The sequence below is a fragment of the Juglans microcarpa x Juglans regia genome, chromosome 2D (genome assembly GCF_004785595.1).
Source record: "Juglans microcarpa x Juglans regia isolate MS1-56 chromosome 2D, Jm3101_v1.0, whole genome shotgun sequence".
In the NCBI taxonomy this organism is placed as follows: domain Eukaryota; kingdom Viridiplantae; phylum Streptophyta; class Magnoliopsida; order Fagales; family Juglandaceae; genus Juglans; species Juglans microcarpa x Juglans regia.
In genome coordinates, this window is record NC_054596.1 from 1685405 (window position 1) to 1711815 (window position 26411).

General features: G+C 36.4%; 1 protein-coding gene across 2 annotated transcripts; it reads left to right on the plus strand.

Annotated features, from left to right (window-relative positions):
• The first annotated feature begins 1464 nt into the window (after positions 1-1464).
• LOC121249721 (structural maintenance of chromosomes protein 6B-like) lies at positions 1465-25569 on the plus strand. 2 transcript variants are annotated; one of them, XM_041148490.1, is made up of 28 exons: positions 1465-1807; positions 2006-2111; positions 2808-2941; positions 3118-3173; positions 6076-6162; positions 6386-6706; positions 7145-7264; positions 7614-7748; positions 14311-14387; positions 14495-14570; positions 17046-17120; positions 17315-17419; positions 19327-19496; positions 19601-19703; positions 19878-19990; positions 20637-20841; positions 21384-21515; positions 21608-21722; positions 21810-21895; positions 22002-22097; positions 22551-22687; positions 22777-22879; positions 23066-23145; positions 23238-23316; positions 23456-23513; positions 23795-23892; positions 24283-24377; positions 25262-25569. In XM_041148490.1, the coding sequence occupies exons 1-28, from the start codon at positions 1648-1650 to the stop codon at positions 25317-25319; spliced, it is 3180 nt and encodes a 1059-aa protein (XP_041004424.1). In that variant the 5' UTR covers positions 1465-1647; the 3' UTR covers positions 25320-25569. The 2 variants fall into 2 exon arrangements, with proteins under 2 accessions (XP_041004424.1, XP_041004426.1); XM_041148492.1 differs by lacking the exons at positions 1465-1807; positions 2006-2111 and having other exon boundaries at positions 2889-2941; positions 6071-6162.
• Positions 25570-26411: the final 842 nt, after the last annotated feature.

Here is a 26411-nt window from a genome sequence, read left to right on the forward strand (position 1 = left end):
CTTATTCAAACATTCTATCGTTGCTCTCTCTTTCTCCCCTTTCTTTCTGCTTGTTCATGCTCTCTCTCTCTCTCTCTCCCGTGTAAGTCATCGCAGATCTACCCATCTGTCCCTCGATATTCTTATTGAAACGGATGTGTAACTGCATCATTGTTGTCTTCTCCGCTCGAGTTTCTCCTAGAAAACTCTTCCCTTCCATCTTATTTGCACTTTTTCTTTGCCTCGTTTACTTCGCTAGCTCCTACATAACAAGGTTGTACTTTGGTACTCATTTTATTTACCATCAAATCGGATGGTTTTTCATATAGCAGCTGTTTTTTTTAGACATTTTGATTTATGAGTCGTGTTACTCGTTCAACACTTTTTGGGAGTGTGTTCTTTGGATTTGTGATTTTGGCTTACGAGGTTGTATTGTTTCATGTTCGATGCTTAGTCGTCTTGTTTGATTAATGATTTATTGAAAAAAACCGTGTTGGTATATCGCTAATTCAAGCTTGAGAATGCTTGGAATGGGTTGACGGGGAGATCACGATTCACGACCAAGCAGATGGAGGGGAGAGCAAGAGAGAGTAGCGCAGTGTGTTTGGATGAGATTTGCTTCTCTGTGTGTAGTTCTATTATTTTTCTCTTGAAATGTATATGTGTCGAATTATGATTGGAAGGTGTAAAACTGTCTTATTCACAGCATCCTGTTCCGAGCTTCTCCCTAATTATCGATAGCTTGAGAAAAAAACCTCCATTAATTAATTAAGGAATGGAAAAAGTCAAGGTTTATTTATCTTATAAATAAATCCGAGATGTATTTTCTCAATTTTTTCGATGGATACAAAATAAGTATATGTATATTTTTAAGAAAAAAAATACTACTAAAACATATGAGTTTACTGCAGATGTATCGCTTAACTTGGCAGTACCGTGTGATATTGTTAAGACATATTAAAAAAAAAAAAATTCTAACACTCATTTTTTTCTCAATCTCTTCGGATTAATTTTTTGTTATATATATATTTTTATTAATAACGATGATTATAATTAAAAAATATAATATAAATAAAATATGATTTTTGAAATAATAGATATCAATCAAAATTTCTAACAATTATTATTTGGTAATGAATTGAATGATATATCTTAAAATTTTATCAAGGAATTTAATAATCGTTTGTAATTAGTAAATCATTCTGTAAATGCTTTTCATCATGATAGTAAATTAGAAAAATGATATTTATACTTATAAGTTTACTTACATAATCATATGTGTTGATGTATAAATTATTATGATGATGAATTTTTTAAATTCGAATAAAAAAACTAATAAATAGGACAAATACTCAATATTATGCGTAAAATTTTATTTAACGTTGCTTCAAAAAAAAAAAAAAAAAAAAAAAAGGTGCCAAGAACCTTTTAGTTTTCGATCCGTAATTTTTGTCCTTAAAATAAAAAACTCGAAACGCTTCCATTATTGGTGGAACCCTGGATTAGTCGTACTCCTCACTCGCACGCAGCAAACCCCTCTTCCCGCCATATATACGCTCCTACTTTTAACCCCTGTATCAGGCCACCAAAGCTCCGTCTCCTCTCTCGGTCTCTCTCCGTGCTTTGTGTGTTAGGGTTCGCGGAGGAAAACGTAGGTCTAATCCAGCCATGGGCGATTCTAGGGTTTTCCCGGATCCCATATTCACTCTACCTCGTCGGTCAAACGCGGGTATTATTAAGAGGATCCGATTGGAGAACTTCATGTGCCACAGTAATCTTGAGATCGAGCTCGGCGAGTGGGTCAATTTCATCAGCGGTCAAAATGGAAGTACGCGCCTCCCCCCACTCCATATGCTTATTTCAAATGTGAACTGAATGCATAATGCAACAAATTAGTAAATTATTATTTGATTCTGAACTCGGGTTCTGTGTGGGTTTTAGGATTGGGATTAATAGTGTTTTATAAGTGTTAAGACGGTTTTTGGATTAATCCACGTGTAATGTTGCCTGATTCTGGCGTTTACAGGTGGTAAGAGTGCAGTTCTGACGGCACTATGTGTTGCATTCGGTTGCAGAGCTAAAGGGACCCAAAGAGCGTCTTCCTTGAAGGATTTTATAAAAACTGGTTGCAGGTTTGTGAGCGTGGTTTTTTCTTTTCCTTTTTGGTGTTCCTAAATAGGTGAGTTGATCTGCAGAATCGATTGACATATCTATCTGGAAGCTTATGTCCATGGACTCAATGCTAGAAATAGGACGTGGTTATGATAATGGAGAACGGTGATCAATATTCTGCTTTTTTTGTTTCATTGAAACTTCATCCAGGTCTAGCGAGTTTGAGGAAATTTTGATAGAGATCATAACATCTTATTTACAAAGAAATATGGTATACAGGCTGGCCAAATATAGGGATTTTGGATGCATATATTCTCACACTCATGCAGTTGTATATAATACACGTGTGTGGGAATTTTTGGATCATAGTGTTAACTGGTCAATTTGTTTTCGCTTTCATGGAAAATGGGATTAAATTGTCTGTAGCCACTGTAAAGATGTAAGCATTTGCTTTTGAGGATGCTTAAAGTCTCAATAAGAAGGCAAAAGAGCCTTTAAAGTCAAAATGGAAAATGTATCTATGATGTTTATTTCCATACGAGCAATTACAATTTTCTCTCATATCATGTATTGAAGATATTGCATAGAATTACTTATAAAAAGAAGATATTGCCTAGAATTACCATGCATTTTGATTTGGTGTTCACCCCTAGTATATTTGTTGAGACTATATTAGTTTATCAAGTTTCTTAGTTTGTCAATTTGTTTTCTTGCAGTTACGCCTTTGTGTATGTTGAAATAAAAAATGAAGGGGAAGATGCCTTCAAGCCAGAAATATTTGGTGATATCATAATTTTAGAACGCAGAATTTCTGATTCTACCAGTTCCACTAATTTAAAGGATCACCAAGGTTTAAATCATTTGCTTCTCCTTGATGACATATTTATGTAAATAATATTTCTAATAATCTCTTTTTTATTTTTTGTTGTTGCCCTTTTCTTCTTTACCTATAAAAAAAAAAAGAAAAAAGGTAGATGAGGTTGTGTTATTAACTTGATCTTGTTCTTCATTTGAGGAATTTGACAGGAAGGAAGGTTGCTAGTCGGAGAGATGACCTTCGTGAGCTTGTAGAACATTTTAATGTAAGTATTTTTCCTATTGCTAGGACAAAGATTTACATTTTTTGGGTTTGGTTCACATATATTGGGCCTCCTAGGTATATATTATAAATCCCTTTGATAATTTTTGATAAGTAAATTCTTTTGATAATTACAAGACTTAATGCTTAGTATTGATGTTGTGTTCTAGCAATCTAGGTGTTAATACATGGAGCTTATAAGTTCTTATAGGTAAATACATAGTGCACCTGGCACAAACTTTTTAGGTAAAATACAAAACGCTACCTTTATAGAAATTTCTAACTCATATAATCAGGAATAATCTTTTTGAACCTGCTTCTATTTGGCATTATTCTTAGTTTCCATCTTTTGATGTATAGTTTATTTATGGGAAATATTTTAGACACAAAGGGATTACACAAAAGTAAACCCACAAACTGATGTGATTTGATGTGGTACGTCATATTGTAAAGTTACTTTTATTGTAAAGTAGATCTAACGGATCCCATAAAACTACATCAGTTTGTGGGTTTATTTTGTGTAATCTCTTTGTGCATGCAGTAGTTCTCTTTATTTATTTCTGTTGTAATGATTTGGTAACTCTTGTTTCTGTGCTAATGTTCTTATGATTTAGGGAGCAGCTATGTCCAACTTAAGTTTTCATGACATTTTGATACGTGATAATATAGGATCACCAGAAGCTGGAAGAAATTGATATCTAATGTCCTTATGCTGTGATATAGTTCCATGTTAAGGGATGATTTCTTGGAGATGTGAAAAAGGCTTGTGATGAAAGGCCTTTGTTCTCCTCCTTCCTAGATAGCCTGATTCATCTTTCTTTATTGACTTCAGCTCTTCTTCTACACCTATTTTTAATAAAAAATCATTTCATCTTTTTAGTTGGAACTTTAGGCGGTTCCCTAAAAAAGATAGTGAAAAATATTATTCCTAAAATCGAGACTAAGAGGAATGTATAAACCAATGCTTACATAGATTTGATTGTGGTTTACAATTATAGCTTCCATACCTGTTTATTTTGGATTGCCTCCCGGATAACTAAAAAGAAAGAGTCAAAGGAAGGGCAGCAATTCAAATCAAGATTTATCTGGTACCCTATTTGGTAAGAGAGGGTGGTAGATGAAATCCAACATTGACTGAGAAGGAGAAGCTCTTATGGGTTTATAATGATTTTCTAGGAGTTCCCAATTATAGTATATTGACTAGTCTTTCTGGAGTATTAGTCCAGATGTGGTTTGAATATCCTTAGGTTGTTACTGGAAAAAAATTTCCTTGGATTGTTACAAATGGTATTGGAACCAGCTCACAGCTAAAAGTGTGGACTTTTAGTCTTGCCACCTACAATGGAATGGCCTAACGAGAATGTCATGAATTTAAGCGAAGAGAGTATAATACCCCATATTTAGTAAGAGAGGGCAGTGAATGAGATCTCACATTGCGTAGGAGGGAGGAGTTATTGCGGTTTAATATAATTCCAAGGAGTTCTCATTGTAACATGTATTTTTTTAAACAAGTCTAGATGTGATTTTGGTTTTCCCTATGTTGTTGCACATTTTTTCAATTTGTGGTTGTTTTTAAGTTTGAAATTCTATTGATCTGGAATTTTGTATGTCTTTGACTCCAAATTTTTTCTTTTGAGGTGGCTGCTTTGATATCTATCCTTTTTATTATTTTACCCTGACATTTTCATCTCTTATTGTTTTTTTTCCTTCTTTTCCAGCTAGTCTACGGGTCCTAGCATTTATTTCTCATATTAGCATTCATTTAAACATCTTTTTACTGTAGTTAATTTAGATTGATATTTGCCGAAAGTGATTGAAGGCCCAGGGTTTTTTTTTTTTTTTTTACTATTGTGGGCTTTTGATGATTTTGTTTGCGCATAATAGACGATTCCTGTATTCCCTATGTTTTTAGGTTTGATTACTGATGCAAGTGGGCTAAGGTTTCCACTGTTATAGATTGCTAGAGAAATGAAACATATTTGAATTAAAGGCTTAAAGTTGCAGATCTGAATTTTCTATTATTTTCTTGATTGTATATAAGGCTTGAAAACCATGAACTTTGGGGCCTATATAGAAGCCTTGATAGGCTAAAATCAAAAGAATTTCAAGAAGATGATACCCATTTTTTAGTTTCTCTTTCTGAAATTGCTTAGGATCTCCGACAGCAAATATATAGAACTTGACCACTAGACCTTAAACGAACTCTTAACTCCTAGTTTTAAATAATAGAATGTATTGAGATTGCAGAAACGGATCTTTAAATAACATGAATATATACAACTTGACCTCTAAACCTTAAAATAACTTTAGCTTCAAGTTATAATGTATGAAATGTAATTCATTCAAATTTACTAGAACCATTTATTTGTCCAAAACTAAATTAAGCCAGCCTTTTATAAGGAAATAAACCCTTAAAATAGAGCCCACTAAGCTCCACTTATAGAAAATAAAGAAGATTCTTAAATTTTCCCTAAGTACAAATTTAGAAAAATGTAAACTAGCTTTTGAATTTGAAGCCTTAGGCCTCGCAAAGCGGCATTGTAGGTTGGCGTGAGGCCACCAAGTGTTACTTCTACTGGTTTCCAATATCAACTTATGCAGTCATAACAAGAGAGCAGTGTAACTGAAGTTGTATTTGTAAAGTTCTTCTGTCCTTTCCTACATTTAGAAATTCTCTGTTTTTTTCTTTTGGAAAATAAACAACTCTCATTTTTCTAGCTTTCTAGATTTCAAGGCTTTTTGTTCTTTTTATTTTTCTCACTAATTGGGTGTATGCTTTGGTAATACTTCTTGTCTAGTTGGGTTGTGCCCTTCTTTGCTTTCAAGTACATTGCATTTATTTATCCAAAGAAATGGAACTAAACACTTTCCATGGACATTTATTAATGATCTGCTTTGCAGTGCAGATTGATGTTGAGAATCCATGTGTAATAATGAGTCAAGATAAAAGCAGAGAGTTTTTGCATTCTGGGAACGACAAAGACAAATTTAAGGTAATTTCTGCAGCTGTTTGAATCTATAAAGAAGTACTTTATGGATGCAATACTGACACTTGATCAACGGCATGGACCTACATGACTTTCTTGTCTCTTTTGCGCCCTCTTAATTAGGGCATATAGGTGTTCTTGTATTGTATCGGGCTTTGCCTAATTCTTTGATCAATAAAATTTGTTTACTTATATAAAAAGAAAAAAATATTGACACTTGATCACCCAGTTCTTTTTCAAGGCCACACTTCTTCAACAAGTGAACGATCTTTTACAAAACATTTACGAACACTTGAAGTCTGCAACTGCACTCGTTTGTGAGTTGGAGGAAACAATAAAGCCCATTCAAAAGGAAATTGAAGAGTTGCAAGGAAAGATTAGAAACATGGAGCATGTGGAGGAAATCTCTCTACAGGTACAACAGTTGAAGAAGAAGCTTGCTTGGTCATGGGTATATGATGTTGATAAGCAACTGGTGGAACAAAATGCAAAGATTGGGATATTAAAAGATCGCATACCAGCTTGCCAAGCTAAGATTGATATGCAACTAGTAAGTAATGAACTCCTGCAAAGTTGAAAATTCTGTCTAATTCCTTTTAATTATTTCCTACTAGGATTGGTTGAAGACCTAGTGATTGTTGTACAGAAAATTTCTACTTCTAGACCTAGTGATTGTTGTACTTAAAATTTCTACTTAAAATTTCTACTTCTCTTAGCTCCACAAGACTGCTGAATTCATATTTGAATTCTGTCACATCACCTTTTAAGTATATTCATCAATAAAAGTATGTTGTTGGAATACTTTTCGAAAGTATGACTAGTCTTTATGTAAAATATGTTTGGTTGAAATATAGTGAATTTTGTAAATTATCAAATAAACAAAGTGAATAAATTGAATATTTATTCTACTAAAACGCTATGAAAAAGGACCAAGAATGATTTTATCGTGATGGGCAAGGAGAGATAATTGGTTTGTTGTTTTTTACAGAGTGTGCTGGAGGAGCTGAAGGAGCGTATATCTAAGAAGAAAGCTCAAATAGCGTGTATGATGGAAAAGACATCAGAAGTGAGGAGAATGAAGGATGAATTGCAGCAGATGCTTTCCATGGTAAAATTGAAATTTTTATATCTGTTATTTTTGTAAATGGCATATGGTTGGTGGCTTGATGAAATTTATCTAAATTATTGCCATGCTTTAAATTTGTGTATTTTACCTTTTTATTTCCTTTGCTCCGTATCTTCTGTCCTAAACTTTTAATATGTTACAACAAAAAAAAAAATACAGAGAATGGGAAGAAATCTTGAAACAAATTCAAGGTTTCTGGAACTTACTATGCTTGCCCTCTTTTGCCTTTATAGCCACTTTTTATATATTCCTTATTAGATTATAGTAAGCTGTATTTTAGTTGTTTGACTTTCTCAATATATAACTTCTTGATGTAAAGTTCTTTTCATAGGCAACTAAAGAGAAGCTTGAGCTAGAAGAAGAGTATGGCCGCAAGACCAATCATGTGCAAAAGATGGTGAAGCGGGTTAGATTTCTTGAACAACAAGTTCAGGATATCCATGAGCAGCATGTTCAATCTACACAGGTTTTTCCATTCTCACGGATATACTTACCAAAAAACAGAGAATAGTTTTTCTTCAGTTTATCTTTGTTTGTGATTTTTCTTTCTCCAGTTTTTCCTAGCTATCATTAATGTTAATATGTTTTTTTTGATAAGTATCTTTATTGAAGAATGAAACTAGGCAATGCCCAAGTACACAGGAAGTATACAAAGTGAGACACCTAATTACATTCTAGTGAACGGAAAAGAAGATAGAAACTCATGGACATTCCCACCCTTCAATACAATAGCAGAAAACCACTGTAAAAGAGTATAAAAAAATCTAGATTTCCCCCACTGCACGCTCCTTGTTGTTAAAACACCTATCGTTCCTTTCCGACCATAGACACCACATTAAACACAAATGTATCATTCGCCACACTGCTGCCAGTTGAGCTCTATTATGCCTCTTGTTCCAGCACGCTAGTAGTTCCACCACTCTTAGGCATGACCCAACTCAGCCTGGCTCTATTAAGGATACCATCTCATAACTCTCCAGCCACCTCACAATGTAAAAGCAAATGATCTATTGATTCTCCATTCCTTTTGCACATGTAGCACCACTCCGTGACCACCATACCCTGCTTCCTCAAATTATCAACCGTCAAAATCTTCCCAAGTGCAGTTGTCCAAGTAAAAAAAGCAGCTTTAGACGGCACTAAGACATTCCAAATACTCTTCCGCGGAAAGAGTGTGGGCTGTTGGACTGTCAAAGCCTTGTAAAAGGATTTAACAGTAAACTTTTTTCTCCCCGTGTGAATCCACAATGTACGGACACCCCCATTTCCTCCTAACTTTATTGAATACAAATAGCTATAAAAATCTGCCATCTCATCAAGTCTGAAACTGCAAGCTTGCTGATTTCCAGCCTAGTTAAATGCAACTGGAAAAACAATGGAAAGAGGGCTCTCCCCACACCAAGCATCGAACCAAAAGCGGGTTCTTACTCCATCCTAATATGTTTTACGAAGGTGTCCCACCCCTTTCTAATGAATTTCCATAGGCTTACTCCATAAGACCCCCTACCCTCCTTAGAACACCATCCTCTCCACGCATTACCATACTTGTGATCAATAACCTCTCCACAATGAGTTCCCTTCCATTTGATACTTCCACAACCACTTTCCTAAGAGTGACTTGTTGAAGATGCTCAAATTTTGCATCCTTAATCCACCATTTGCAATCGGACAACTCACCCTTTGCCAACTTACAAGGTGAAATTTAATTTCCTCCCCCAGGCCACCCCACAAGAAAGCTCTAAACAACTTTTCGATTCGGTTTGCCACACCCACCAATAATGGGAAGAGAAAAAGATAGTAAGTGGGAAGGTTGGAAATTGTGCTTTTGATAAGTGTTAACCTTCCCCCTTTTGATAGATATAGCCGCTTCCACCCCGATAATTTTTTCTCAATCTTCTCTACCACCCCATTCCAAATACTCTTTGCTTTAAATGATGCCCCCAAGGGAAGTCCAAGATATTTCATAGGAAGGGAAGTAATTTTACAGCCCAACAACTCTGTTAGAGAAGCAATATTATTCACATCCCCCACCAATACTAATTCTGACTTCTCCAAGTTTACCTTAAGTCCTGAAACAACTTCAAAACACAACAAAATCACCTTTAGAGCTTGAATCTGGTCGCTAACAGCATCACAAAAGATAAGTGTATCATCCGCAAACAATAAGTGAGAAATGGAACTGACTCCATTACTGTTGTTGCCCATTGAAAAACCAGCAATAAATCCCCCCCTAACGACAGCCTCCACCATGCGGCTCAATGCCTCCATTACTAAAACAAAGAGGAAAGTTGATAGTGGATCCCCTCGTCGCAAACCCCTCGAAGGCTGAAAAAAATCACAAGATTTTCTGTTAACTAAAATCGAGAACCGAGCGGTCGGAACACAATGTTTGATCCATTCACACCACCTGTCCCCAAAGCCACATCTTCTAAGCATGTAAAATAGGAAGTCCCAACACACATGGTCATAAGTCTTTTCAATGTTTAGCTTACAAATGACCCATGGAATGCCTTCTCTTAACCGGCTGTTCAAACACTCATTTGCTATCAAAATTTAATCCAAAACTTGCCGACCCCGAACTAAAGCATTTTGAGGGTTGGAAATGAGTTTGTCCATCACCAAACTCATACGAGTAGCTAATACCTTTGATATGATTTTGAAGATACCACCTACCAAGCTAATAGGCCGGAAGTCTTTTAAATCATGGGCACCCACTATCTTTGGGATAAGAGTAATGAAAGTAGTGTTTAATGACTTCTCAAACTTAAGGTTAGAATAAAAAGCGTGGAAAATCTGCATCATTTCCTTCTTCACTATCTCCTAACACTCTTGAAAGAAAGCCATAGAAAAACCATCCGGGCCCGGAGCTTTATCTTTGCACATACCTCTTACCACTAGGTGCACCTCTTCTTCCACAAACGGCCTCTCCAACCAACTTGCTACCTTTGAATCTAGCTGGTAAAAAATTAAACCGTCAAGTTTGGGGTGCCGCTCTACTTTTTCAGTTAGGAGCTCCTCGTAATACTGCACCATATGATCTTGGATCTCTTCAGGAGATTGTAACACATTTGAGCTTGAATGGAGGACTTCAATATTGTTGTTGTGCCTATGAGAATTAACTACCTTGTGAAAGAACTTAGTGCATTTATCGCCCTCCTTCAACTAAAGCGCCCTTGATTTTTACCTCCAAGATATTTCTTCCATCAACAAAACTTTCTCAATTTCGGTCACAACCATATTCTTCCTTAACAAAGAATCCTCATTCACATCCCTTTCCACCAATGCTTGCAACTCATCCCAAAGAATATTTTTCTGCACTTCCGTGTGTCTAAAGACTTCTTCATTCCACTTCTTTAAATCAGCCTTTAGAGCTTTAAATTTGCCCGCCACTATGAAACTAGGTGTATCATCAAAAGAGTAAGCTTCCCACCGAGCCCTTACCTTCTCTACAAATCCTTCAACTTCCAATCTCATATTCTCAAATTTGAAAGGACGCCTACCCTTATGAATGCCACCAGAATTAAGCAAAATTGGAAAATGATCGGAACATACCCGCGACAACCTTTTCTGGCATAGCTCCGGAAAATGCATCTCCCACGAAGAAGAGACTAAAAATCTATCCAACCTTGACTGTTGGACCAAGTATAGCCCCTCCCCCCCCCCCCCCCCAAAAAAAAAAAAAAAAAAAAAAACAACCAAAGGAAAGATCCACAAGATTCAACTAAAAAATCAGCTCTGAGAAGTCTTCCATTGCTCTTGTTGACGTAGATGCCCCCGCCCTCTCACTAGGGAACCGAACGATGTTGAAATCACCACAAAAAGTCCAAGGTAAATCTCATAAAGAATACAAACCTGCCAATTCCTCCTACAGAGAGCTTCTATCACTATCCACATTGGGTCCATACACACTCGCAAAAACCCACCTCCACCCATCCTCAATATTCCTAAAAGATATAGCCATAGAAAAAAACCCGATACAATTCTTTACCGTCTCCACCACTCTCTTATCCCACGTCACCAACACACCTCTCAAAGCCCCCGACGAAACTAAATAGCACCACCCCATAAAGGAGCAACCCCACAAGCTACGGATTATGTTTCTATCAACACCACTCAACTTAGTCTCTTGTAAGCAAACAATGTCAGCTTTCTAGCTACGAAGAAGGGATTTAATGCGAAGATGTTTATTCACGTCATTGATCCCTCTTACATTCTAAGATAGTATTTTAGACTTCATTAGCAAAAGTAGGGTCCCTAACTTTTGCTCTGTCTCTCCCCAAAGTTCCTTCCTTATTGTCATAGTTAATGGAGCATTGTAGTCGTTTTAACTCTCTCTTCTTACTAACAGTTGACTTCATGGACATGGAACAACCAGCTTCAATGGCTACTAGAAGAGCCATAAATTGTTCTTCATAGCCATCACATGATAGTTCTACCCAACGTTGAAGCTCCTCCACTTTTTTTAACACCTATTATGATGCTCTAGGTGCAAGCTGAGGGGGAAGCATCTGTAAGGGTGACGAACTACCCATCTTCTTCTCATCGCTGCCCTCAAAATTCAAGAAATACTTTGACAAACTAGTACCCTCATCCACTGGACTTGTCACCTTTCCCACAGGAGCCAACGAGACTTTTTCCCATTGCATTTTCCAGAATTTTCCCTTCCTCCACTGCCGACATATAGGACATCACCTCTAACCCTCCCGAAGCTTCCTTAGAGGCTGTCGGGAATTTCTGTGCCTGGGGTGGAACCAACGGCTCGAGAACAGTGGCCGAGACAACCTCGGGAACGACAGCCTTACCACTACTTGCAGACGTCTCCTCTGACCTCGTCACAGTTGTTTGTGCGCCGGCGACCTCCATTGAGGTGGTCTGTGTAGTTACCGAATTGTTGTGAACAAGAGAGACGTAAGAAATCCCTCCTCCAAGCTTGGATAGTACAACCTCCGGCGACGAGACCTCCATCGGAGCTTTTACGACCTTCGGCGAGGTTGTCTGGGGCTTTGCCGGTGACGGTGGCTCGGGTCCACTCGTTGACGGGCCACCAACATCCTGAGGCTTCTTCCTCCAGAAAGGACCACCAACCTGCGCGGGCCACTCCTTGGGCTGAGGCCCATTATTGTTGGCCTAGCCCTTCCCTTTAGGCCCTTTCCCCAGCATCCATTCAATTCATTTGAGCCTAGTTCACCACCCAAGCTCAAGCCCAAGCCCACCACGCCATTTCCCTCTACACACCGTATTAGCCATAGGACTTTATCCTTTAACTCCCCCAACGAGTTCTGCATATCACGCAGCTCCTGCAAGAGTTTTTCCGCTTTTTGCCCAACCATCCCCTGCCAACTCCTCGACTTTAAGTAGCTACCAAAAAGGGAGGTTAACCCTTTTGTAGGTCTACCATAACAGGTTGTTGTGCGGCTCGAGGTATCTCCAAGACCTCCTTGTACAACCTCGACGGCAAGGTTGCTGCCATCATTGGTGGTGAGTTTCTCCTCTGACCACCTTCTCTGCCCATATCCTTCAACACCGCTGCCATCTTCCTCCACCCCATTCCAGCCCTATCCTTAGGTATGAGGATGAAACTCCGGCGACCTTCCCCACCATACTCCACCAAAGCCATGTAGGAACCATGAGGATTTGAGCATCGCTGGGCAATGAAGCCTCTGTCACCTTCTTGACGAGCAGAGTAGTACCCTTTGCTCCCAGTTTTCAGACATTCCTCCAACGTATTTGCCACCCATCGGATGGTTTCTAACCCCAGTCTCAGACAACTCACACCTTTCCACCCTTTCTCTGTAATGCACTCCTTACACCCATCTCTTTTCACCTCAAAACACCTTTGACTCAATGGCTAAAGAATTAAAGGAACTCATTTCCTTACTACGGTACCAGGTATCCCACTGTCAAAAGCCCATAGCCACCATCGGCGACGTGGTACTGGTTTACGAAATCAGAAGTGTACGGAGAGAAAACTATAAAACACTAACCTACTCCCATATCTTGTCCAATAGACCATCAAGATTCCATTCCAGATGAGCACACTAGATCATCCTTTTATTTCTACGGCTTGCTTCTCTATATTGGTGAATGGAATGCCAAAAGGCTTCTTTAAAAGCTCACAAGGCTTGAGACAACATGACCCTCTATCTCCACTACTTTTTGTTTTTGTGATATTAGCACAAAATTAACAGCTCCCTGAGGATCTTAACGAATGATTGTCTGTGGAAGGAATAGATAATTTGGATTGTACCCAACCTAAAGCAATGAATGTTAATATTTAAAGAAATTAAAGCCCACTCTTTATTTTATAAATGAGTAATACCTCTTTTGCCATGCATCTACATTGTTGTTCCTAAGATTTGTTTTACTAGGGCATAGCTATTGATGTGATAATTGTTTGACATAAACATATAGTTTGATACGTGGCCACTCCTGAACAGGTGAATAATAATCTCTTAAAGACTCATTTGCATGACATTTTTTCATGTGAGATTTAATGAGTTTTGCGTTCTTAAGTAATCTGAAATCTATTGATACATTAGTAGAAACATATTTTTTTTATAAGGCTTACAATTTCTCTGAAACATTTTGCTACCGGACTGGACTCCCCTGTGTCATTACTCTTTTGGTCAGAAATTCCCTTGCACTTTTATTTCTCACAATCTTATTATTCATACTACCTTAATATAAGTTTAAGCTAACTTCAATAGGGTCCTACATAAAAGATAATATTAACATGTTGCTGCTTTTTGTATATCTAATTGATTGTCCCAGGCTTCAAACCTGCGGGATCTGCCATTTAAAGCCATCCATATATAAATATGAGCTTTTTCCTTTCTCTTTTGGTGTGAACAATTAAAGATAACGAGAGGCTTTATGGGCTCTAGTTCTTTACCACACAAGTCTTTGAATTATGAGCAGGCCTTGAAAATTACAGTTCCATATGCCTGCCAAAAACTAATGTCGTATCCCTCCCCCTCCCCCCCCCCAAAAAAAAAAAGGCTTATACCTCTCATTCTGATATGCTGCAGGCTGAAGAATCTGAAATTGAGGAAAAGGTGAAGGAACTCCAACATGAAATTGATGCTGCTAATTCAACTCTTACAAGGTTACGGTTTTTTTTTAAATGATTTTGTCAGTTCGTTTTTTGTACCTTGCTTTCAAATCAGTTTTTTTAATGTCCACTTAAGCCTGTAAATCCAACAATCTTTTCAGGTTGAAGGAAGAAGAAAGCGCCCTATTAGAAAGCATAAACATGGGATCAAGTGAGATTGGAAGGATTGGTAATGAGGTGTGGAGATGTCGCATAAATTGTCCTGACAAATCTTTCCTTTTTTTTTTTTTTTTTCTCTTTATTAAACTTTAATTCTTGATTGTCTTGCTTACATGTTTGCAATCAATTGATAATCTAGAAAAGTTTTCATGGACACGGTGCTAGATGTGGTGACGCCCCATTGGTATATATGCATGAATGGATTTGCATGATTAGGCTTATAGTTGTGTTTAGGACTACCTAGTTGTTTTATGTTTTGCCCGAGTCCTCAATCCTTTTGTTGAAGTTGCACATAGAATCATTTGAAAAAGTTCTAGTACTTGCACTTTTTTAAAACCCTGTTTTTTATCAGATTTTTCATGAAAAAGCAGGCCTCATTAATATGTTTTTCTTTTGTTTGCTCCAATGCTTTGTTGGTTTTGCACATGAAAGCCTTTTTGATGTCATCCATTCTTCTTACTTAGGCCTCGTTTGAATGTTGAGATGAGATGATAAATCTGTGATAGTAGTGAAATAGTTTGTGAATAGTATTGAAATATTTTGAGTTAAGATGTTTTATGGGGTTTTGGAAAGAGTGGGGCTACTATGCCGCCCCACTCTTACAGCTGGGCGTACCGCCCAGTGGTTTTTTTTTTTTTTTCCTTTTTTTTCTTTCCACATTTTTTTAATACATTTAAATATTTTTAAAAAATAAAAAAATACACCAATACACTTAAAATCACTTCTTTAATCATTGAGTGTAAAAAAAAAAAAAAAAATTTTTGACCAACGGTCAAATGGAGCGGTCAAAGTGGAGAGGCAAAATAGTTGTATTCTTTTGGAAAAGGAGAGAGAAAAAATTGAATAAAAATACTATAAAGTTAAAATATTATTAGAATGTAAATTGTACTTGGCTTCACCTATATTTAATAAAATTCCTATTTACTGATAAAAAAAATTGTTAGAATATAATTTTTTTTTGGGAATTGAGAAAATTGAATTGTTTTTGTTTTTTGTTTGGAAGTTTGGGGAAGTTGTAATGATTAGGTAATGATTAGATGAAAAAGTTGAGAAGTTGAAAATTTGAAATTGAAATGTGTTTGTGTTTGAATGATGTTTGGATATTGAAATGAGATGAGATAAGATGAAATAAGATGGGTTGAGACCATCTGTGAAACCAAACGGGGCCTTAATGTTCTTCCCCTTGTTGATCTTATCAATTGGGGAATTGTTAATGACACAAGTATTTGCTTAATTGAGATATTCTACATGTTGATCATGATGCTTTGGGCTTTGGTTGAATTTGTCTATGCTGCTTAGAGAGCTGTTTTGGTGTCTTGTGTTGGTTAGAAGGAGAAAAAATTCTCATCTTGTAAGCTTAGTTCAAGAAAAACAATATATGCGACACCTTGTTTTAGGATTTCCATATTAACTTAGTGATATTCATAGTGCCTCCTATGGTTAGTAATCAAATTGACATTTGATTGGGCTCATTTGTCCCATTTGGAATTTTATATATACCGATAACATGTTGAGAGAAGGTTGAAGTATTTTTCTAATCTTGCGTGAGCTTAGAATTTCATACAAGGTCAAGTAGTGTCCTTATATTGAAACAGTTTTAATTTCTTTTTCAAATAATTGAGAAGTATCAAATTTGTTATTGTTAAAAAGAACAAGTGGCTCCTTTTTCATTTTACAAACATGGTAAGAGACACTTGTCATATACTGTCTTGTTGGGGAGGATATATCCTATTATAAACACAGTATGTGAATTTACTACATTTAACATGATTTGGGACTCTTGGGTGGTCTTGAATGAGCCTCATATGCTCTCTCTCTCCCCTAATTTGACCATCCAATTCAGGAAGTTAATTGGAGAGGGCATTTTTATCATGCCTCTATAGAATATTTTTTTAATATACAGGTTATTGAATACTTAATATAAAGTTTATTGAAAAAAATGGTTTGAATTCTCATGTCGCAACTTTTGATTATTTGCTGCTGTCCAGGAAATCCTGCAACTTGTTTCAGTTTGTTAATTTCACTAGCCTTCTTTGCAATATATCCTCCTTATCAAACCTAAACATCATGCCCTAAAACCTTTTCCTCATCATACTAAACCCTAAGAACATAACTTTTCTTACCCTAAACCTTTTGGGGGATGGGGTCCTTTAAAAATTGTAAAGGCCATCCAGTAATGATTAGTTCAACTTTTTGAAAGCTTACTTCGAGTCTGGATTGGTTAGATTAAGCCAGCCTTATGCTAGACCAAACTCTTTAGTTTTTGTGATATTCTTAATCTCATTTTTCTATAACCTTCTAGTTGGACATTGGCAGGGCAATATGATAATTGGTCTAACTGGTGAGTCTTTGACCATTGCATGCGCCATGTCTCTTGTAAAGGTTTTGGACAGATGCAATTTTTGCTTGGATGTAAAAGAGTATTCTGGCTTTGTTTAGTTGGCTTAATATCCTGTCATTCCTTAATAAGTTATCATACTATTGTATTTTTAGATTGAAGAATTTGAAAAAAAGCGTCGTGAAATTGCTCATTCCATCCGCGAGCTTCATCAACATCAAACCAACAAGGTGCATGCACTCTTATTGTGCTATCTTAGATGCATTTGAAAATGATATAGCCTTTCCAATGCAGGCATATGCAGTTGTTGATCCATGTTTACGGTGTTTTTCTTTTTTCTTTTTTCTGAAACAGTATTAGTGACAACATTTTGAGAACAGATCACCATATTGTTTAATAATGATTTTTTTTTCTTTATTGACAGATTACAGCTTTCGGTGGAGATAGAGTTATTAATCTATTACGTGCAATTGAGAGACATCAACAGAGGTTCAAAACGCCGCCTGTTGGTCCAGTTGGAGCCCATTTGGTGAGTGACTGATGATAGTTGTCTGCATTTTGATCGATCAAAAAAAAAAAAAAAAATTGTCTGCATTTTGAAAATATTACAATATCTTGTATACAAACATGATTAAGTGTGCATGCGTGCTAATACTAGGAATGTTTGTTCTATATTTTTAAGGATATACAGCTCTGGTTTATAATGCATCTCTCTTTTTAATACATAATTTTGTGAAAATGGGCATAAGGTATTATTCCTGATTTGGATCTGAGATAAGGTCTCGATTATGCTCGTCAAATATCTCTTAAATTGGCATTTGTAAGCTATTACTTCAAAAACGGAGTTAGCTATTGTTTGTAGACGAAACTATGCCTTTTTTGTATGTCTGATCGTTGGGTTCCTTGGTTTCGAATTCAATGCTTATCAAAATTACAAAACTTAGGCACTGGATATTATAAGAAAACTTTGTTGGGAAAATGGATATCAAAATTACAAAACTTTATTGAGAAAATGGTTTTGGAGATATCATTTGGAGGGGCATCATTGTGGAAGGATATTATTGACGCTAGATATGGTGTCGCTTGGGGTGGTTGGTACTCTAAGGAAGTGAGAGGGGGGTATGGTGTGGGTTTATGGAAGTATATTAGGAAGGGGTGGCCATGTTTTGCAAATCAAATCGCTTTGTAGTTGGTGAGGGCATTCGAATAAGATTTTGGTGGGACGTGTGGTGTGGAGACCATGCGTTGGAAAGGGCATTTCCGGCCTTACACCATATTGCAGTTAATAGGGAGACTTCAGTGGTGGACGTGCGTTTATTCTCTCATGGTGCACACCAGTGGAATATTCTTTTTAATAGGGATTTCCATGATCGGGAATTACCTATTGTTTCAGAATTTTCCAGCTTACTATATTCCACGGAGACTCTTATGGCATAGCGAGATAGTTTAAAGTGGAGGTCTAATAACCACAAGTTATGTACAGTTAAGGTGTATTATAGCATCTTGACAACACAACTTGATATTATTCCTTTCCCTTGGAAGAAAATTTGAAGGTCTTGTGTGCCTTCTAAAGTAGTGTTTTTTGTTTGGAGTGCTGCTCTTGGGAAGATATTGACCACGAACAACTTGAGGAAGAGAGGATATGTAGTGTTGGATTGGTGCTACATGTGCAAGAAGAATGGAGAATCTGTAGACCATCTCTTACTACACTGTAAGGTAACAAGGGTGTTGTGGGATGAGATCTTTTTAAGGGTTGATGTTGTTTGGGTTATGCCTATAAGGGTGGTGGATTTGTTGGGTTGTTGGTCAAAGATGCAAGGCTGCCATCAAGTTGCAGCAGTGTGGAAGATGATTCCTTTGTGTATTATGTGGTGTATTTGGATGGAAAGGAATGCACGCTGCTTTGAAGATAAGGAACACAATGACCGAGTTGAAGAATTTTTTTCTTCACACTCTAATGTGTTGGTTTTCCACTATTGTATTACATGGGGATAATGTTCAGGAATTCTTGTCTTTAATTTATCGCTTTTAGAATGTATTTAGGAGTTCTTATGTATACTTCCTGTGTACAAGGGTTATGCCTATTTCATTCATATATATAATATCTATCTTTTACTGATAAAAAAGAAGAAGATATTATAAGAAAGAAGCTGTTTGAATAACCCTGATACATTTTCTCAATTCAAGGTACATTCTGCTGTGTTATCTTTCATCTCATTCGAGAGTTTTATTTTCTGAAATAGTTGATATCGAAGCACCTGTTTTAGAAATTATTTTGTTATTAATATGGTTTTATGGTTGGGGAGTAAGACTGTGATCCTGTTAATTTTTGTACATTAGCTTAGTCATGTTTGAAGATCAATTTTGTTCCCATTAACAGTTATGACATTATCTTTGCTGACTAAAATCTCTTGTTATAACGACTATATTCTCCAGTCTTTAATTAATGGTGATACGTGGGCCCGTGCTGTTGAAAATGCCGTTGGGAGGTTGTTTAATGCATTCATCGTAACCAACCATAAAGATGCTCTTGTTCTGAGAGGATGTGCTAGAGAAGCAAACTATAACCATCTCCAGATTCTCATATATGACTTTTCAAGACCAAGGTGGATGCACAACTTTTTTATTTTGATGAACAGTCTCTTCATATGGATGATGTTTTGTGTTTGACTACATTTTCTCTTTGATGTTTTCTTACCATGTGGTGTAGGTTGAATATACCACCTCACATGCTTCCTCAAACAAGTCACCCAACTACTCTTTCTGTTCTACATACTGAAAACCACATTGTCTTTAATGTGTTGGTGGACGTGGTAATTTTGTGCATCTTCTTAACTCTTTCACGTGATTCCTATTGAATTCTTGTTTGTTGTGATCTTAATTTCTTTGTTCATCAGCATATTTAGGTTTGCTGTTTTTAATTTCCTCCCTTTTTGGCTTACTCTTAATTTCCAAAAAGTTAAATAACATGTATGATGCATTTCTAGGGTGATGCTGAGAGGCAAGTGCTTGTTAGGGACTATAATGCCGGAAAAGCAGTGGCTTTTGAGCAAAGGATCTTGAATCTGAAGGAGGTTTACACTTTAGATGGATATAAAATGTAAGCCAAAACTTAGGTTATTTAATCATTTTCAGTTTACTTTTCGCATTTGCTCTTGGTGTCAGTATTACATGGAGCTTGCAAGAGTGAGGAATGCATCTTATCAGCATAAGTTAATAGAATAGATCATTCTAAGGAGTCCGTGGGAGCAGTAAAACTAGAAGAGCATGGGCGCCTCTGGATTATACCAAGTCTTCTACTTGTGCTCAACTTCATTGCCAATTGGTTTACTTTGATTAATGGAGATTTGTGAAATTACTTCCAAACAATGTTGTTTATTTATGAGTACCCAAAATCTATCAATTATCTGTTGTCCCAAAATGTGGACCTTTTTACTAAGCACCACTTCCTATGGAACTGTTGTGTAATATTTTTTGTACAATCACAAGAGGGATCCTTTTTTTTTTTTTTTTTTTGGGTTTTTCACTCTCGGGGTCATTACCTGGGTTTGGGTCTTGGGTTGTAACACTCAAACTCTTCAAAAAAATTTACTTATCAAAAGAAAATTTTCAACTGGTTCTGTGGCTGTTCAATTCATAGCTCTTGGTCCTTCAGATTCCAGATGCTCCAGAATTTAATCTTTCCCTAACCAGTACAATGTAAATATGAATTATGGCACAATTTTTGACCTATGATTTCTGTCTAGGTTTTCTCGTGGTTCAGTCCAGACAACTCTTCCCCCAAACAAGAAGCAAAGAAGTGGCCGTCTTTGTAGTTCTTTTGATGATCAAATTATGGACCTTCAAAGAGATGAATCAAATATAAATGAAGAAGCTCAACTGCGTAAGAGGAGAAAAAGGGATGCAGAGGAGAGTATGCAGGGTCTTCAGGGGCATCTACGAAATGTAAAGGTGCTAATAGTTACACATGTTAATAACAGTTACTATTTGTGAGTAGGGATTTCTTCAAAATTGGGAACCCACGGATTTTATTTATTTATTTTTAAGTTCAGTTTCCCATTGCTATACTTCAACTTCACATTAACTTTTCTATGGGCAATTTTTTTAATACTATATCTTTGTCTCTTCACTTTGTCAATCCATGATCTCCTAGTTCGACCTTTTGTGAATGATGATGGTTGTCTTGTAACTGAAACGTGCCTTGTTGGCATAGTTTCATTTATTTATTAACATTGTCCATTGAAAAGTGTTCCTTTGTACTTAGCACTCTTTTTAATAAAATTTTGTTTTAAAAGCTGTTTAAAGTTTTGTATAGGAGTTTAATTGAGTTGGCTTGGCAGGTAAACTGCATCCCGTTGCATGTTCAATTCTGTTAATTGTCTATTTGAGATATCCGTGTAACAGAGTAAAAATATAAAACTATGATCAAAGTAGGGCTATATATTCCCTTTTTACTGGAATTTCAAAATCATTTGCTCCTGCTGTTTGTGTAGAGGAGACGTCAGGATGCAGAGCGTGATCTGATGGCGAAGAAACTCACACTGCAAGATGTACAGAATTCATATGTTGCTGAAGCTAGTTCATCAGCTGCATCAAATGCTGATGAGCTTCATCAAGAAATTGCAGTTTGTTCAGTGATTATCATGTTTGCATTTATGGATATACATCTATGTATTTATGTTTTCTTACATGTGGTTCTGTTGGGAGTAATTTCTAGAAAGTCTGTGAGGAGATGCAAGAGAAGGAAGTCTTGCTGGAAAAGCTCCGAATCAGAATGAATGAAGCTGAAATGAAGGCCAACGAGCTTAAAGTATCATTTGAGAATCTCTGTGGTATAGTAACAAGGCTTTTATGTTTCATATATGGTTTTTATTGTAAACTATTGCAATTATACATTTGTATCTCCTAATAAATTGTAGAGTCAGCAAAAGGGGACATTGACGCATTTGACAAATCAGAGAATGATCTTATAACGCTTGAACAAGCGCTTCTTGATGAAGAATCGGTCCCGTCTCATTTTCCATGAACCTTTTATTTTCAAAGCTTAAAACTGCAGTTGTACAATGTTTTTCTGTACCTTTTTTAATATTTAAAATGAACTTCTATTTCAGAAAAAGGTGCACTATGAAGGCTTAATGAATAACAAGGTCCTTTCTCTTATCAAAGAGGCAGAAGCACATTTCCAAGAGCTTGAGAAGGACCGGCTGGTAGATTTGATGCCCTTTTCAAGATGTTGTAGTGAATTATTTCAATGATGCTATGAGCACCGTCCCTACCCCCAAAATTCTCTTCTGATTTCTTATTCGTTGAAGTTTATTACCCATTGCTGCTACAGTTGTGTGCTCTGTAAATTCCAATAAGCTAGAGGCAGAAATGTTTATGGGTTTTAAATAAATGTACCGTTAGAAGATGCAGTCTATTTAGATCTCTCTCTCCCTCTCTCGTGTGTTTTTGTTTGTGATCAACACGAGAGTTTTTGTTTTTGCAAATTTATATTTGCTCAGAGTTAAAGTGCATGAAGCTAAAAGTGGAATGCCAGTAGTATTTTCATTATTAGCATTTGTGGTACTCTGTATTCTTGAATAACAATTTAGATTGTATAACATAAAAAATATTAGCATCAATTTAGCTGATGTATTATACACTGGGTGAAACTACAGGAGAATTGTAAAAAGGCTTCCATTATTTGTCCTGAGGCTGAAATTGAAGCATTAGGAGGTTGTAATGGGAGCACCCCAGAGCAACTAAGTGCGCAGCTAACTAGACTAAGTCAGAGACTTAGACATGAGAGCCAGCGGTAAGGAAACTGGCATCTTTGTATTGCTTGAAGAACAGCCAAGTGCCAGCCTTTGGTGAAATATCTTTCCTTATTTTTTGCATTTGCAGATATTCTGAATCAATTGATGACCTTAGGATGTTGTGTGAGAAAAAAGAACGTAAGATTCGAAGAAAGCAGCAAACTTATCAAGCATTTCGAGAAAAATTGAACGTAAGTTCTAAAACTGTCTTCCCTTTATTTGCTTCTGCAATTGGAAGCATATTCCATCAATTTAAACTTTTCATGATTGTTCCTCTTTATTTTACTGAAACTCCTTGCCTTAACTTTTTTTTTTTTTTGGGGGGGGGGGGGGGGGGGGGGGGGGGGGGTGTTGTTAAAAAATGTACTGAATTGCAGGCTTGTGAGCAAGCATTAAACTTGCGATGGAGCAAGTTTCAGAGGAATGCAACTCTTTTGAAGCGCCAGTTGACTTGGCAGTACGAATTGCATTGATTCAAATGTGGTTGCATTCTTTAAACGTTTTTTGTTCTGTTTTTCTGAAGTTACCTTTTAATATCTCCCCACTTAGGTTCAATGGCCATTTGAGAAAAAAAGGGATCAGCGGACAAATTAAAATTAGCTATGAAGAAAAGACCCTCTCAGTTGAGGTTAGCAGCTTGCTTTGTATTGACTCCTTTGGACAACTAATTTTTTTAGTGGCACATCTTTTTTTAAACCACTTTAGCATACCTTGCATCTAGATATGTGGGAAATTCTTAGATCTCGCTGTCCTATTCTCTTTGGTAGGTTAAAATGCCTCAAGATGCTTCGAGCAGCACTGTTCGTGACACTAGAGGACTTTCAGGTTTTATTTTCCTACATAAAATTTCAAATTAGACTGTCAAACTTCTTTTTCATTTGAAAGTTTCAAGAACATAACTCTACAGGTTCCTTTAATTACTATAAGTTTTGTGGAAAGTGGAAATATTTTCTTATGGATGTCAGAATAACTTGGATATTCATTTAGGACTCCTTTCGCAATATTTAGGATATTTTATAAATAGTTTTTTTAATCGAAGTCAGGTTTAACTCAGCATCCTTTGAAAGCAAGTAATTTTCTGACGTTGATAATTGATTATTAATTAGGGGGTGAACGCTCGTTTTCAACACTATGCTTTGCATTAGCTCTCCATGAAATGACAGAAGCCCCTTTTCGAGCAATGGACGAGTTTGATGTGTTTATGGTAAATTTTATTTTCCTTTGTTTATAAGATTGTTGGCATATTTTCTTTTCTTCTCACCGGGCATAAGAATTTCAATCACTTTGCTTTGTTGGGTATCCAGAAAGTGTGATTCCTTGGCATGAGATCTAGTATTAATTTTTGAGACCACCGTATGATTGGATGACTGTTTTAGGCAATGCCCATTTAACTAAGAAACCCGTAACATTTTTCAGAACTGATGATTTTACTATTTTTTTAATTTAGGATTGTAGTTATTTCAGAGTACTTCTAATACACACCCAACACAGTTTATATTTCCAATTTTTGTAATAAGGTTTTTATTTATCCTGAAAAAGAATGTGAATGATTGGGAAATTCTGACAATGTTAGTGCTTCACATTCGGTCCTCAGGATGCCGTAAGTAGGAAAATCAGCTTGGACACCCTTGTAGATTTTGCATTGGCACAAGGATCCCAGTGGGTATTTATCACCCCTCATGATGTCAGGTATTGGTTTCTGATGGGTACCTGATTTGATGTCATTTCTTGATGATGGGAATCTTTTGATGTCCCTTTGCACTTCGCATACTAACATTTGGTGTTTCTGCATACTTCCAATCACTATCTTGTTACTCGGCCGATTGCTTTGGGCTTGGATTGTTTATTGTGGTCAAGTTAGTCTATTTCAGTTGTCCATTGTAAAGCCTTGGTTCAAGAATGCTGCTAGTTCCACACAGAAAATGATAGGCTTGAATGACATATGTCCAAATATGATTCATCTGTTCGTTATATTAAAAATCATATGTATCTATGTATGTAAACATAAAATTTCTCTATTATATTAATAAAATTTTATACCTACATATAAAAAAAATCTCTGCTTTGGGCATGGGTGCACTGCCAAACAACATAACTGTTGCTGTCTTTGTTTATGGTTTGATCTTGGGGCTTCTTTGATGTCTGCCATGGAAAATTCTTAAGTATATCTAGGGTTTTGTTTCATTTTTCAACTCCACATCATTAGCTGATTGAATGTGAGAAAATATTACGAGTCCCATCTCAGCTGCTCAAAGTACTTCTGGTTGCGTATCCGGTGCCACAATTCTCCTGTCAATGCCATAGAATTTACTAATGTTATTGGTGACTCGTGATATTTGAGTAATGTCTTTAATCACGTCTGACCTTGAGTTATGCCATGCATGGCAGAAATAGTTTCGATGCTAGTAATGTCTAAATTCGATTGAAAATATTTGGTGGTTATTATATTTGCCTTGTTCCGTATGGTTTCAGTCTAAATGGAAGTCATGAATTTGGTTATTATGTTCAGAAGCCTAACAAAACTAAAATCCGGATGATAAATCTAGTAATACTTTATGGTACTTTTGATACAGCATGGTAAAACAAGGGGAGCGGGTTAAGAAGCAGCACATGGCGGCTCCACGTTCTTGATCGCCGTCCTGCATTTATTTTATTTTATTTTGCTTTGAAGTGCTATGTATGTTCAGGTAGAAGCTTTTAATTAGATGTCAAAAGCTGCTTGTAGATAAGTTATGTATTATGTAGATGCATGTTCTAAATGGTCGACTGTCGTTGACCTTGTTCCCGATTGTTTTTTTGAGCCTTGTTGCATAAAATAAAATTGTAGGATGATATATCTTAGAATGCTCAGATTTTGGATTCCTATGCTTTTTCCTTGAAACACGCATGTATCATCTATCTCTCGCTCTCTCCCACGCACGAACACACTCTGTAAAGTTAGCTTTATGAGAAATGCTAACTTTATTTAAAGAAATTTGTAAAAAACTTATTTCTACACGTGTCGGGCTATTAATTGAAATTTGTAATTCAAAATTTGAATTTCAAAAGAGATTTGATAAAATGAGTCTTGTACGGTTTTTGTAAATAAAATTGTCAAGTATATATTAGCACTACTCATCTCATTATAGGATATTGACCCATGAGAAATATGTGGTTTTTAACATTTACACGCGTTGTGGAAAAGAAATATGGATGACAAATATAATAACTGAATCAATGATACGGATGCTGTCACATATCCATACTCAAAAGCTTAAAATAACGAACTTTTACCAGTTGACTTTGAAGAACAAGGAAAGAAAATATTACATAAACGAAACCAACACCAACCCTCCATTTAAAATGATGATGCACGTTTGAACATACTATTACTTTTTGTACCATTCGAATGAACTCTGTATGAATGTATTTCACGATCTATGTTCAAGGGAGGGAGGTCGAATCAATCTAGGATGTTGAGAGTATAATTTCCCACTTCGGCTATTTCACACTAGTGTTAGAAGCCACTTACTCTCAACATCCCTAGGTAAAATTGCGTGGTTTTGAAGAAAATTAAGCCTCGCTTTCTACTTTGAAATTTTTATATGCAAAGGTCAACTCGAAATCATCTACCACCTTTTATAAAAAAGTAAGCCGCTTTAAATTTTCCAACACACTCACTCTTTAATACCTGTAAACTTAAATCGATTTTACATGAAATATATCTTAGTCCCCGGACATTCC

What these genes read in the sequence shown, in the direction of transcription:
- LOC121249721 (XM_041148490.1), top strand. Translation starts at nt 1,648, where the DNA reads ATGGGCGATTCTAGGGTTTTCCCGGATCCCATATTCACTCTACCTCGT. An exon ending in GCTAATTCAACTCTTACAAG is followed by an intron (nt 14,388 to 14,494) that starts GTTACGGTTTTT and finishes CAATCTTTTCAG; the next exon opens with GTTGAAGGAAGAAGAAAGCG. An exon ending in TGACACTAGAGGACTTTCAG is followed by an intron (nt 23,514 to 23,794) that starts GTTTTATTTTCC and finishes ATTATTAATTAG; the next exon opens with GGGGTGAACGCTCGTTTTCA.